The 15,022-nt window shown below is 47.1% G+C and overlaps 1 protein-coding gene across 1 annotated transcript in view; it reads left to right on the forward strand.

The window, feature by feature from the left end:
- Window positions 1-15,022, forward strand: part of LOC146345212 (mitogen-activated protein kinase kinase kinase 3-like) — a 130,294-nt gene that overhangs the window by 92,700 nt on the left and 22,572 nt on the right. The window contains exons 6-8 of the mRNA XM_084859423.1: window positions 5,789-5,902; window positions 8,296-8,407; window positions 13,835-13,968. Of these exons, the coding sequence (XP_084715549.1) occupies window positions 5,789-5,902; window positions 8,296-8,407; window positions 13,835-13,968 (360 nt within the window). The remainder of the gene's footprint in view (window positions 1-5,788; window positions 5,903-8,295; window positions 8,408-13,834; window positions 13,969-15,022) is intronic.

A 15,022-nucleotide genomic window follows, 5' to 3' on the forward strand; every position in this document is an offset into this window, starting at 1 on the left:
CAGAGAATGCCAGTCTTCTATGATAGACAAATCTGCTCCTAAGACACATGCATTTTACAGCCTTTCCTGAAAGGTCCTCATGTTGTAGGTGGGGTGGGGTTCCTGGTTCAGGTGTAGACCGTATGCAGGAGGTCCTAGGGTCAGTTCCCAGCACCTTTAGTTAGATAGATTGCAGGTGAAAGGCCTGGGAAAAACCTTCTGTCTGAGAGTTACCACTGGTCACAGTAAACAATATTGAGCTAACTCAACCTTCCAGATGTGTTTGAATCCAGATGTTTTGGAATCCAACTCCCATAATTACCAGCCATAGTTAACCACCATGCTAGTTGGTAATTATGGGAGTTGCATTCTGACCCATCTGGAGGGGACCAGGTTTGGGAAGGCTGAGCTAGAAGGACCAGTAGTTTGACTCAATGGCCTGGTTCACACGTAACGCTAAGCCACGCTGTGGTTTGTTCAAATCTGGCTCGTCATTGTGTCCAAACCCATCCCCACAAACAAACCATGGTTTGTTGACTAGCTATAAACCACAAATAGAAGCCATGGTGTGTTGTAGGCTTACCATGTTTAAGCCATGGTTTGATGTGATGTGACCGTGGCTCATCCCTGATTTGTTTGCACTGCTTTAGAACAAAGGCACCCAGCAAGAGCAACCTGAAAATGAAACTGCTCTGAGGGTTGACCAAATGGGCAGGAGAGAAACAAACCAGAAATAGGGAAAACAAGCCACGGTTCATCTGTTCTTCTACAAAGCAATTCATGGTTAAAACAACAAACCATAGTTAATGTAAATCATGGCTTAGCGTTATGCAGGAACACAAGGCAGATTCATTTGTTCACCATCTTTCGATGTTCCCCCATTGCCTTAACAAAACAAACTTCACAAATGTTTTTGAAGTGATTGCAGAACTGCTCCAGAGATTGGGAGAAGAATAAATTTCTACCTTAGCCAGCTTTTTCCCAGTTGAGAGTAGATCCTGCTAAAAAAAAACTGCAGAACTTTTCTTTCTGGACCTCACTCCAGGGCAGAAAACTGTACCTTTGCTTGGGAGGCAGCAGCCATGCTACCAAACCACCTCTGCCACTCTTTACACCAGGGGTGGAGAACCTCTTTCAGCCCGAGGGCCAAATCCAATTTTGAAGAAGCTCTCCAGTGGTGGGCAGGGCCAAAGGCAAATGGGGCGGAGCCAAAATACCAGCATATTGTAGCTTAATGCTCCGGCTGTCAGTAATGAAGCCATAGGAGAGGCATTTCAAACTTTTAGAATGGAGGAAAAACTGCACAAAAGATGGGAAACCACCAGACAATTGATGGTAGAGGGAAAGGGGGTGGGGCCAGTGGAAGGAGGGATAGCCCTCTGGGGAACACCGGAGGGCCAGTTTGGGACCCTTGGAGAGCCAGATCTGAGGTTCCCCACCCATGTTTCACATGTTACGTCTGTCTTTAGCCCCGCTAGTTCAGTGCTTGAAAAGCTCTGGCTTAGCACAGAGTTGAGCAAACTGATGAATCAGCACTCGGCAGTTCCCCCCCCCCCCCACACACACACACAACGGACGCCCTGGCTCATTAACGTAGCTCTTTAGTTTACCGGCTGCAGGAAAACTTCGCTCCATTTCCTGAGCCTGCAACCTGCCAACTAGCTCTCCAGTTTGCATGTGTCTATATTTAGGTTTAGTGTCTGGTAGAGAATGTCCGTGTACACAGCAGCCCTGTTGGCAGATGGAGCTGAAACCTTCTAGCCAGATTCAAGCAATAGGCGAGGGCCAGTTTCAACAGCGCACAGAGGACGATGTTCAATCTGATGTTTTTTGGCGTCTCCGGAGCCCGGCACGGGAGCACATGGAACATTGTGAGACTGGAGGAGAGACTCAGAAGGTTGCAGGACGTTTTATTCCAAGCAGAGGCAGATTTTGGAAGGCTTCTGTCGATTTGGGGTGGGTGGAGGGAGTGGCAAAAGAAGCAGCCAAGGAATTGCCCCAGTGGTTCAGATCCAAATTCCAGGATAGAACAAGGCTGATGAAAAAGACGTCCAAGGACAAAGTGTAGTCCTGTGTTGTTATTTTTGGGAAGAGACATTGTGTGGCATTTGAGAAGGTGAATTGAGGTCTCAGCAACACAGATTAAAGTCACAGAATCTTACAGCTGCTAGGACAAAAAGGCCATTTGGCTTAAGCCTCCACCACAAGGCAACCTTCTTAAGTAAGGAAGCCTCCCAAGCTTCATGCCCTAATCTAGCCCAGCAGAGTGCCCAGAGCAAGGAGCTCTAGATGGCCCAAGTAAGTGAGCCAAGTTGCATGCTTGCATGGGAAGATGTAAAAACAAACACTGAAGGAATTCTAGCCCACCTGAAGCAGGGGTGGGAGCAGAGAATTTTGTCCAGACTTCAGAGAGAAAGAAAGCTGTGGAGAGTAATCATAATAATGCGCAGCATTTATATAGTGCTTTAGGGTGTCCAAAGCACCTTGCTTGCATTCTCTCAGTAATTCTTACAACAACCCCGGAAGGTAGGTCAATATTATTATCCCCCCAGTCCTTCCTCACTCAGGTGCCCAATGTTCTGCTCTCTCTGGGTGAGAGGTGATCACAGACAACAAATTCAAGGTTTGACCTGATCTAGAGGGGGGTTATATATGAGTAGATTCACATGTGTAGAAAAACCACATGGACTAATCCTCCTGCGACTGTATCATTTCAGAATGCATGTGTGAGGGAGGGGCTTGCCGTATTTGAATACAACTCTGTCTGCCAAACCCCTTTTACTTGGAAAGTTAGCACGTCAGGCAGAGGACTTTGCTCGCTATGCTAGCATTCCAGAGACAGGGAGTTGTAGGCATTCCGCCATGCAGTTCCTTTTCTCACAATCATAGAATTGTACGAGTCAATTCAGTCAGAAGACTGGGCTGGGTTATATTGATTCACTGATTGATTTGATTTTTATTAGATGCTTTTATACCCCACCTTCCAAGGCACTTGGTGGCTTACAACAAGAAAAAAGCTAATAAAAATCAACCAAGAACAAGCAATTACAACAATTTAAAACCAATTAAACAGACAAGCACAGCAAACCCAAAACATCTAAAACAGCCTTCACTAGCCTGGTTCCCTCCAGATGTGTTGGACTACAACTCCCAGAATGTGGCTGGGGGATTCTGGCTGGGGATCCTGGGAGTTGTAGTCCAACACACTTGGAAGGCGACATGTTGGGGAAGGCTGATCTAATAAGGGATGACCAAAAGCAAAACCCTCAACTCGGCAGGTCAAAAGCCTGCTGGAATAAATAATAAAAAAATCCTTTGCCAGCTGGCAAAAAGCAATGAGATGAGGGAGGGGGAGAAGACGGATCTTTTAAGTTAAGGCATTCCACAGTCTTGGAGCAGCCACAGAGAAGGCCCTCTCCTCCATCCCAACCAGCCATGCCTTGGCCACCATCAGGACACAGTGGGGAGCTTTCCAGCAGATTTTGGAGAGCGTGCAGGCCAGAAGGGGAGGAGACAGTCACTTGGCCTGAGCCATGTAGGACCTAGATTTTAGTGCTTTAAAGGTGGTTACCAACACTTTTAATTGTGCCTGGAAAAAAACTGGCAGCAAGTACAGCTGTTGTAAGATTAGGGTGGCCATGTGACTTTTTTTTTTTTTTACAGAGGATTGAAGGGCTGTCCTATCCAAACCCAGTTTAAAGATAAAGAACCATAACAATGGTTGTCTATCCACAGTTAATACCTGGACAGCAGACTGAACAGGCAGGCACATGGGTCGCTTGGTCACAGTCTTCCACACTACGGGGAGACAGACTGTATTTCTATTTAGATTATAATAATTATTTCCAAATTTGTATCTAGACATATAAATCAGCATATGCAAACATTGTGCAGATCTGTGTCCTCTTTTGTCCTCTTTTTAGGTGATGCATTTCCTCTTTTTTGGTTATTCATGAGTGGGCTCTCTACATAAGATAGTTGTAATATGCTGACATGGGTGAGCACCACCAGCAACCTTGCTGCTGTGTTCTGCTGCATATTTGGGGGCTTTGATGCAGCAGCAGCCCACTCAGCAGTCCATGTTGGGAGAAGGCTGGGCTTTCATCATCTGTATCTCCCAGACTTAAAATTTATCAGTGACAAGTGCAGAGTTCTTCATTTAGGAAAAAGAAATCAAATGCACAGCTATAAGATGGGGGATACCTGGCTTAGCAATAGTATGTGTGAAAAGGATCTTGGAGTTGTAGTCAATCAAAAACTGAATGTGAGCCAGCAGTGTGATGTGGCTGCAAAAAAGGCAAATGCAATGTTAGGTTAGAAACATAGTTTCAATAGAAGCATAGTTTCAAAATCATGGAAAGTATTAGTTCCCCTCTACTCTGCACTGGTCAGACCTTACCTTGAATAGTGTGTCCAGTTCTGGACACCACACTTCAAGAAGGCGTCAGATAAATTGGAATGAGTTCAGATAAGGGCAACAAAGATGATCAGAAGATCAAAGGAACTAGGTATGTTTGGCCTTGAAAAGAGAAGACTGAGAGCGGGGCGGGCGGGGGTAAGATATGATAGCACTTTTCAAGTACCAAAAGGGTTGTCACACAGAAGAGGGCTACAACCTGTTCTTTATCATCCAGGACCATACTACATGAAATAACAGGCTTAAGTTACAAGAAGGCAGATTTCAGTAGAGCAACAGGAAAAACTTCCTAACAGTCAGAACAGTCAGAGAATGGAACCAACTCCCTTGGGAGATGGAGGGCTCTCTGTCACGGAGGTATTCAAGCAGAGACTAGACAGCCACCCATCAGGGATGCTTTAAACGGGATTTCTGCACTGAGCAGGGGGTTGGACTCAATGGCCTAAATGGCCCCTTGCAACTGTATGATTCTAGGAACATGAGATGAGCCATGCTGGATCCGACCAAGGGTCCCTCTAGTCCAGCATGGTGTTCACACAGTATCCAACCAGCTGCGCATGGGAAACCCACAAGCAGGACATGAGTGCAACAGCACCCCCACCCCCGCCCATGTTCCCCAGCAACTGCTGTACATAGGCCTACTGCCTCTGATACTGGAGGTAACATGTAGCCATCAGGACTGGTAGCCATTGAGAGCCTTCTCCAGGAATTTGTCCAATCTCCTTTTAAAGCCATCCAAAGTGGTGGCCATCACTATATCCTGTGGAAGTGAATTTCATAGTTCAATTATACGCAGCGTGAAGAAGTCCTTTTTTCTGTCCTGAATCTCCCACCATGGGATGATCCTGGGTTCTAGTATTATGAGAGAGGGAGAAAATAGCCATCTCCTGGCATACCACTGTGCTTCCCGGCTCAGCATTTGGAAGTGACTCTCTAAAGATGCATGTCTGCTTTTAAACAAAAAAGCTACGTAAGCACTCCTTAGGATGGGTTGGATGTTGCATCTGAAATTCTGTATCCATGCACAGGTCCCTGTGTTGGTAGGTAGCACCCGTAGTTCAGATCCAGTCCACAAATATTTTTATTTACTTTTGCTACGCAGGTCTTCCCTCCAGCTGAGTCAGTGACACTTCGCGCCTCTCCTTTTGTAGGCCGTTGTTTTGATAACTTTTATTCAGTTCCTCAGGGGGATGCTATCTTGGAAGAAAAGGTTAAAACCCCCAGATGTTTGTTTCTATTTTCCGCCAGAAGCCTCCAATAGCTTTACGCTGTCCCGGGTTCAACTGTCCGTATACCCACCGTTCCCAAGCCCCTAACTGCTCTGCAGCTTCCTCTGTTTGGTCTTGTTTGTAACTCAGCTTCATCAACGGTGTTTGTTCAATCTTTTTCCAGCTCCTGATTCCCCTGAAATCGCAGGAAGACTTGGACCGAGCGGTGGAACACTTGGACCTGAGCCCTTCTCTGAAAAGCCTGAGAGTGTTTGTGAAAACTCCAAAGAAAACAAACGTGAGCTTCTGCCTCTTTTTTCTTCATTTGTATACAAAGCAAAATGCGATGTTATTGTCTGAAGGGGTGGAAACACTTGTATGTTTTAAGTACATATCGGATGGCAGGTTTGTCATAACAATGCCCGCCTAGAATTGGCATTTAGTCATTTCATGTTTTATCCACTAAGCTGTATTTTGAAATCCGTTTCCCCCACGCCACCCCCTTCCATGAGGCTGTTTTGAGCAGCCATTGCACGATGCGGCTTGTATCCTTGTACCCTATTAATGTACTGGTTAGCAGCGGGCAGCCTTCAAGCAAACTGCCTTCAGAGGAATTTATTATAAGGACGTAAGAATCCCCTTGCAGCGGGGGTGTTGAATCTCTTTCAGCCTGAAGGGCGAATTCTGTTTTGGAGAAGCTCTTGGCGGGCTGCATTCCACTCGTGGGTGGGAACAAAGGGAAAAGCAGTGGGGCCAAAACTCCAGCATAGTTTAGCTTCAAGCTCTTACTGCCAGTAAGGACGCCTTAGGAGAGGCATTGCAACCTTTTGGAATGGGGCGGGGGGGACTGTGCAAAAGCCAGGAAAGGGGGGCAGGGGAAGGGAGATGGCTGTCTGATAACTCCAGGGGAGCAGATTTGGCCCGTAGGCCTGAGGTTCAACATCCCTGCTATTACAGCATCAAACCAAGTCCCTCCAAACTAGCATCCTGTCCAAGAGATATCTTTATACCCCACCTCTGCTCTTCCCATGATGAAGTTTTTCTCTGTTGTTCATCTCCAGCATCTGATATTCAGCGATACGCTTCCTCTGAATGTGGAGGTTCCATTTATCATTGCCACTGATCAACCCTATCCCTCCACAAAGGTGTCTACTCTTTTCTTTAAAATAAAAACAGCTAAAGGTGCAATCCTATGCATGTTTAGACACAGAAAAGGCCTACAGCTCCCAGCATTCCCCAGCCAGTCTAGCTGGGGAATGCTGGGATTTGTAGGCCTTTTCTTTGTCCAAACATGCATAGGATTGTGCATAGGATTGTGCCCTAAGGCTTTTAAACTAGACACGACATTAATTGTGTGTAAGCAATCAATGTGTACATTTTTTGTTTAAACAGCAACATGTGTGTGTGTGTGTGTGTGTGTGTGTGTATCAGGAACATGCCCCCACCCCCCAGCCATGATCCAGATGAAGGTCGCCCTCAAAGCTGTTATTAACCCTGGGAGAGCAGCTCTCACAAGTGCCAACAGGGGATTTCATTCATTTCATTCATTTATTATATTTCCATACCACCCCACAGCTGAAGATCTCTGGGTGGTTCACAAATATTACATCCTGATTCAGACAGCAGGTTTTGGGGGTGGGATGGGTTTTTTAAGCCCCACTCTCTGCGTGCCACGGTCCTGATCCTGTTTGGGAGGCTCCTGTGGTAGGTATTCAATTTTTTAAAACTATGTTAAGCATGTGAATTGCTTACATGGGCTTTACCATCACGTCTAATTTGGCTGGTGGCCATCACTGCCTGGTGTGGTAATGAATTCTGTAGCTTTATTACGTGTTGCACGAAGAAGAGTTTGTCTGCCCTATATGCATCCCCACCTGCCTTCATCTTATGAACCCTGAGTTCTAGTGTGATATTACTCCACACCTGGTGTCTCCAACATAGTATGCATAGGCATCTGTGTGCCTGCTGGGCTCCTTGCCTCCCTCTCCCATTTTAATTTTATTTCTTAAGATTTTTTCATTATTATTTTCTTTAAACTGGGAGGCTGGCCTTTGGGGCTCAAAAGAACGGCTGGTTTTGTGTTTTGGAGCTCAGTCCTCTCCTTTGCCTTGCACTTAGGTTCTTGGGCAAGTTACTTTTCTTTTAATTTCACCAGTTCACCTTCTGGGAAATGGATATTTTGTAACTGGCTGTGCCCCCATGGCAGCCATTTTGTGAATAGGCACGCCATGACAGCCATTTTGTGAAAGCACCCATTGCACTCCCTCAGAATTCCAAATCTGCCTGCTCACCCAAGAAGCTTGGGACCCCTTCTCCACATAGTCCTTGGGCCTCTACTTGCCAGCCACTGGAACACCTCTTTTCTGTCTCTCTCTCACTTTCCTCAATCACTTCCTTACCTTGCATTTACTTCTAAGGGCCCAGCCAGCTGGGAGATGTTCTTTCTAGCAAGAAAACAAAACCTTGTCATGTGTTTTCCTAAGTCATAGGGGGCAAAAAGGACCAGAGCGACTTGGGCTACTCAGCCTTATGGCCCAGTGATGTCTTCTTGAACAGGGTGCCCGAATGCCAGTTGACCCCCAGTTCAACACTGAGGTTTCCCGGCAGGCGGTTACATTCCCAGGATGTTTTGAACCATCCTTCCCTGTGGAAGAGAGTGGGGCCTACCAACTCTTTCTGTACCATTTCTAGAATCTGCAGCCCAACAACAGCAAGCAGCACGAGATGAGGATATCCAAGTCCATGGGAGATATCATGGGGTCCCTCTACAAAGATGCAGAGAGGACACGGAAGCATTCGACAGGTTAGTGAAACACAGCTGTGAGGTATTTTTCCTTCTTCCCGCAAGCCCCATCAGCATAGTGATGGTCGCCATCTCCCATGTGAAAATCAATACAGGGGCTGTTCACGTGATGTGGGTTATTTAACCCACGGCGAGGCTGCAGTGCACGCAGGGCGTGTGTGGCTGCCATTTTGAATATGCAACTCCCACTCAGGAGTTATCATATCATGCGAACCCAGCGAGGGTCAAACAACCCTCGCATAACCCATGTTCTGTTTTAGGTTTATGCAAGGGTTGTTTAACTCTCACATGACCCACGCTTGCTGGGTTTGCGTGACACGACAACCCCCGAGCGGGTGCTGCATATGCAACATGGTGCTCATGGCGCCACAACTCATCATGGGTTGGCTTTTCCTCCAGGCTGTGGCCTGAAGACAGATGCTGCAGCAACTGTTCTGAAACTAAGCAGGTCTGGGTGAAGTCAATGCCTGGATGTGGGAGACCCTGCCCCCAAGACCCCCTGTCCCCAGGACACCCTACTCCTCCTCAAGCTCCATGAGATAAAAAAAATCCAATAAATGAATAAATAAATCAGGTTCGGTGTCCAGAGCTTAATTGGGAGTGACTTTGGCTTGTGAAACACACATCTCCTGCTAAGAGGCAGGGCCTACAACGTACATAAGCCCACAGAAGAACCACTGCCCATTGGCAGGGCGAGGCTGTGGAGCACTTGCCATCTGAGCTTGGCCAGCAGGCAAGCTGGAGGGACTTGTTTCAGGGCTAGTCTGAGGGCTGAAAAATTCCTGTGGGAGGTGTATGTTCTAGGCCCCAACTCCTAGCAAGAGACTGGCACTCTAGTCAGGCCAGCATGTCTTCTGGGACTGGTGTGGCGGTGAAGATGGGACCTGCTGAACTGCTGGGGGAGGCTTGCAATAGCTGAGGATGCTGGCAGGGAAGCCTTCTCAGGGACTGAGCAGCCTTCCCCAACCTGGTGCCCTCCAGATGTGTTGGACTACAACTCCCAGCATCCCCCAGCCAGCCAATTTGAAGCTGGGACAGAAGAAACATGGCCCTTTGAGGTTCTTCCTTCCCTTCATCTGTGCGGTTCTCCTTAAGAGGGATCACCTCAGTGGCTGCTTCTTGAAATGGTTCAGGAAGAGGTTTTCCCCCACCCCTGCTGCCCCCATTCTGGGAACCTCAGTGTCCCAGTTCTCCCATTCTGAGGCAGAAATGTCTGTATCCAGGTCTTGGGCCTTGGTCTGTTAGCTACACAAAGCCTGGGGGATCCCTAGTTCACAACCACTCGGACGCCTGCATCATCTTTGAATGACAAGCACACAAACTGAAGACATTGACTGGAGCCAGACTTGGGCTGTGCCTGAAACTAGAGCGAGAACCATTTCAGCCTTTTAGAATGGGAAAAAGCTGTGCAAAAAGCCAAGACACCACCAAATGGCTGGAAGTTGGGGGGAAAGGGGTATAGTCATCTGGGGAACCCTGGACTGGCTTTATTGGGACCCCAGCTGGATTATTCCCCCTAGCCTGAGGTTCAGCACCCCTACTATAAGACACATGCTTGGTGATGGATCTTTCTTATCCATATAGCTCCCTCCCCGCAGTCCTTTGCTGGAGAATGGGGGATTGTCACATGTTCACCCAGCTCCTGACAGAGACCATGGGGGTCTAATTTATATATATATGTATATATATTTATCTATCAAGGCTTTGCTCCCTTACGGTGTTGAGCGTTTGCCCAGAACTCTGGGATGGTTGTTTCTGAAACAAAATGTGCTGGTCTGCTGTTACATCAAGTCTCTCTGCAGATGCTTCTTGTACTTGAACAAAGTTAATATTTTTGCTCTTTTTCTTTGGGCTGCCAACCGTTTTTCTCCTGTTATACCAACAAGCCAATGGAATTTGGAGTGAATATGAACTTGTTGTTGGCAAAAACCATAAGCCTCCCATCCTTCTGCAGTGGAGGTGATGCAGGGGGGGTGGGGAGGGAGATGTTCAACACAGAGTTCATGGGATTGCTCATGTTTATTATGGAGACTGGGGCAAGGAATGTACCAAAATTAAATGGTAACGTTAAGTGCAAAAATTACATGGGCATGTGTAAGGAGTACAGACACCTCCATCACTGTGGGATGTAACTTCCAACACTGCATTTGGAGCTCCTGCAGAATACTGAAAATCAAAACTTTGTTTTAGTCCTCCTGATTATAAGAGGAAGTAAATAATAAAATAAAAGGAAAACAACGCACACCCCAAGTATTGTTAGCGGTCCCTTGGAACGGTGGAGAGGGGCATCTTGACAATTAGAGACAGAATTGTAGGATTTTATTGTTTTAGTGCAGAATTTGAGATGCTTTCCTTATTTCAGCACCGAAACACAGTATGCTTAAAATAACAACAACAACAACAACAACAAATACGTACAGACCTGGGGATGGAGGGAGTAAATGATGCTTGAGCAGGCATAACTGTTGTGGCAAGTGCAGAACCTCTTTCACCTTGAGAGCTAAATTCCATTTTGGAGAAGCTCTTAGGGGCTGCATTCCAGTGGTGGGTGAGGCTAAAGGCAAAATGGGAGGGACCCAAAGCCACCCAAAATATGTGCATATTTTGGCTTAAAGCTCTCACTGCCAGTAACTAAGCCTTAGGAGAGGCGTTTCAGCCTTTTAGAATGGAGGAAAGGACTGCTCAAAAGCTGAGAAACCACCCAACCATTGGTGGTTAGGGGAAAGGGGGTGGGGCCAGGGGAAGTGAGCATGGCCTTCTGGGAAGCTCCAGAGGGTCAGATTTGGCTCCGGGGCCTGAGGTTCTACACCCTTGTGTGTGATTGCACTCAGTGTTTGTTTTTGTAATATACACTGGGCATGATTCAGCCCCCTGTGTGAAGTTGATAGGGCTGTTCACACAACACGCTAACCCACACTCAGTGTCTGAGTGTGGGTTGTTTTGAAGCATGGATTGTTTGTTGAACTGTGGGTTATTGTGTTGTCTGAACGAAGCCAGGGTGGCTTCTTAACCCTGCAGTGTGGCTTATTATCTCGAACAAGCCACCTTGAAAACCCACTGTTTGTTGTTGTGTTGTTCAGGGTGGTAACAAGCGATCCTGGCTGCGTTCAGACGACACGATAACCCACCCTGCGGAAAACGTGCTGCATTCAGACAACACGCTAACCCGTGTTTCAACAAACAACCCGTGGTTCAAAGCAACTCACACTCAACCACTGAGTGTGAGTTAGCATGTTGTGTGAACAGGATCAAGAGTCACTTGGAGCCCAGGCCACCGAGCTCATTCTGCCTTGTAGTCCAACACATCTGGAGGGGGCACCAGGCTGGTGAAGGCTGCTCAAGAGTGAAGGATTATAACTGTAAGATACCAGCAGCTCCCCCTTGTGGCAAATGCCTGTGGTGGTGAAGAGAGTTCCGCCACTGAGTCACTGGTTTGAGACCCCAGTTACTCCATGGAGCGTAGGATGGTGCTGGATCCAGGCTCAGGTCAAGCGCTGAGTGGGGTCTGTAGATCAGTTGTTGACATCTGAAGCTGTGGAGACCATGGATAGTCCTGCCAGCCACCAGCCCTAATTGCAACTGTAATTTTAGTTGCAACAAGAGCTTCCCCTCTCTACCCACACTGCTGGATCTCGGAGGAAGAATGCCAAAACTGCGGCATTTTTTCCGATGAGCGGCTTTTGGATGAGGTGAAGCACTGGAGGAATCAGGGAGGATGAAGCCAGGCCAAAACCGCTCTTTTTGGAGGAAGAGCAAAGCCAAGCAAGGTCACCCTGGATCTGGCTGTACATGTCACGCTCTCTGCACACACTGTATATGAGAATTCCTTTAAAATAACATAGTGGAAAGGAACATGAAAGGGTCCCAAAGTATGCCAGCAGGGAATGGCAGTCTGTTTGTGGGACATGCTGTACTTTTAATATGAACCGGAACTCTGGGAGATCCTAACTTGCTCCTGTGCCCCTGTCCTCTCCCCCTACCACCCCCACCCCCATCCTCTATTTTAAAAAAAGTCTGGCAGCAGTTTATTTCTCCGGAGGATTAGCTTCCTAGATGTTTACTTCTGATTTAAGTAGGATTATTGCTGCTAATAAATAATGATGATGATGCATTGGTATGCAAATAGCTGTAGGTGGTTATACGTGCCCATTTGAATGAATTCTTTCGTATCTTATTTTTTATTTATTTACTTATTTATTCAGTACCTTTATATCTGACCTTTCTTCCAAGAGAGCTCAAGGCAGCACCCAATGGACTTCCCCCACTTTTATCTTCACAACAACCCTGTGAGGGAGACCAGGCTGAGAGTCAGTGACTGGAACCCAGTGAGCTTCACGGCCGAGTGAGGACTAGAACCTGGATCTCCAGAGTCCCAGTCCAACACTCTAACCACTACACTACATTGGTTCTTGACCACTGGATTCCACCAGTCCAGAGATAATGACTCTCAGTCAATTTGCAAACTTTACAGCTAACTGGGGATTTGAACCTGGGGTTTCCTGGTCCTAGTCTGCCACACTGACCACTGCATCACACTGGCTCTGGGTGCGGTGTTGTTCTGGTGCAAGAGGGGGCTTCCTTGATCCTGTCGACCTGGATAGGATTGCACTTAGTGTTTTCACTCACCTGTCTGAACCCTCTCTGTCAATGCTCAGTGGTACAGCATCTGCTTTGCAGGCACACAAGGGGTCTCAGGTTCAGTCCTGCTAGTCTCCAGTTAAAAGATCTCAGGTAGCAGGTTGGGGGAAAACTTGCTGTCTAAAACGATGGAAAGCCACCTGAGAGCATTTCTGAGGCTTTTACTGCATGCTCGTGATTGGTCTCTCGTGGACGTTTGTGGGTCCTTTACACGATGTTGTCAATCTCCAGAGCGTCCCCTGAGCTTTCTGACCTTTATCCCAGTTTTTAAAAGATTAGGGACAATGCAGTAATAAATGTTAATCCTCTTTAATAGCCATGTCAAATTGTGCAGTTCCACTATAACACAGCGCCATCTAGTGGCTGTATAGTGAAACACGTAGAACTTGCAGGCAAAGGAAGGTCCCGGAAAAAAGCCCATGTCAACCCGTGTAAGGGACTGATCTTAATTCTTCAAAGCATCTGAAAGCAGAAGCTCCCATAAGCTGCAGGATAAAAAGTCTGGTGTGGAGAAGCCCTGAGCAGATAATACTAGGTTAGATCTGTTCACTTAACTCGAACATCTTGCATGGTGTGTAAAGGTGGATGCCAGCCACATTCTCCCGATTGGGTTTTTCTTTTCCTGCCTCACTGCCTCTGATGTTCTCCATTCGTTTTTCTTGGCGCAAACAACAGTAGGATCTGGGAGTGAGCTTTACAGAGCTGTCCCTTTTGCAGGCACACTCATGCTGTTGGGTCTTGTGCTTGTCTCTTAGAGCTTTTCTCAGCAACTTCTGTCTGTCTTAACAGGTTCCCTGCACACAGGCCGGAGTTCTCCACCCCCTGGGAGCGTCCCTGAAGAGCAGCAACAGATTGCCCGGCAGGGCTCCTACACCAGCATCAACAGCGAAGGGGAGTTTATCCCTGAAATGATGGACCAAAATGTAAGCTGCACCTAAAGCCTGAATGCAGGATGCTCTGCTCATGTTAGCTTGGGGAGGGTGTAAGTCTGTTGCTGGGCTGGTGAGGGTGCGGGAAGCATTAGGCTCTGTCTCTGACTGAGTAGATCCCTGGCATTCTTCATAAGAGGATTTGTTACCCTCTGACCTCAGTTAACTTGGGTTAGGTTGTGTTCTGCTCTGCCAGGGTAAATGCGTGAATGGGACTGCTTGGAGCCAATTCAAACATGTGGTTCAGCTTTTTCTGGACGGTACCAATTCAGACAAAAGGCTGGTCATTTAAATGCTGCCCCCACCATTTTTTTAAAAAGCCTTCCATGTGGAAAACTAGCTTGTTAGGGAAGTGTATTTTAGAGACTTCCAGTCATGCTAGTTTTCTACATGCAGGGAGGTTTTTTTAAAATTTGTGTTATGGTGTTTTTGTTTTAGTGTGAAGGAACTTTCAAATGTGTGATTTCCTATACTGCATTTTGAAGTGGCATGAAACATACAAATTCTGCATGTTTGAATCAGCTTTTAATACCCCCATCACAGAAAGTTAGTCTGTCGTTAGCTTTTGGTGTGAGCATCTCCCAGTGATGTGCAGCCCAGACTGACGGAAGTCGGCAGGTCTGCGAGTCTTTATATTCCTCATTAGCATCCAATTGGCCCTCCAGCATCACCTGACTATGCACGCCAGGAGGATCATGGGCTCTTGTGGCAAACTCCTGGCTGGAACGGCCTACAATTCCCTCCTGGCACAGCCACTCCTGATCCACTGGGCTCCTGGGTTGGGCTTCACGACACCTGACAGAAAGGCAGGAGCTCCAACTGGCAAAGTGCTATTCTGGTCTTGTGTATGAACAAATAGTGATTGCCTGGGGAAAAGCATTTTTTGGGCAGAGGAACAATGGATGTAGAAGAAAGTATTTTTGTAAGGAGCCCAGGAGTTATGGGATGGCATAATGGCAAGGAGTAGAGTTGTTTAACATGCTGTTTCACATCTACATGAAACCGCTGGGGGAGGTTATCCGGAGGTGCGGGCTGAGGTGCCATCAAT

The sequence above is a fragment of the Heloderma suspectum genome, chromosome 5, assembly GCF_057233095.1.
Source record: "Heloderma suspectum isolate Gila_16-S chromosome 5, 16-S_ref, whole genome shotgun sequence".
Classification (NCBI taxonomy): domain Eukaryota; kingdom Metazoa; phylum Chordata; class Lepidosauria; order Squamata; family Helodermatidae; genus Heloderma; species Heloderma suspectum.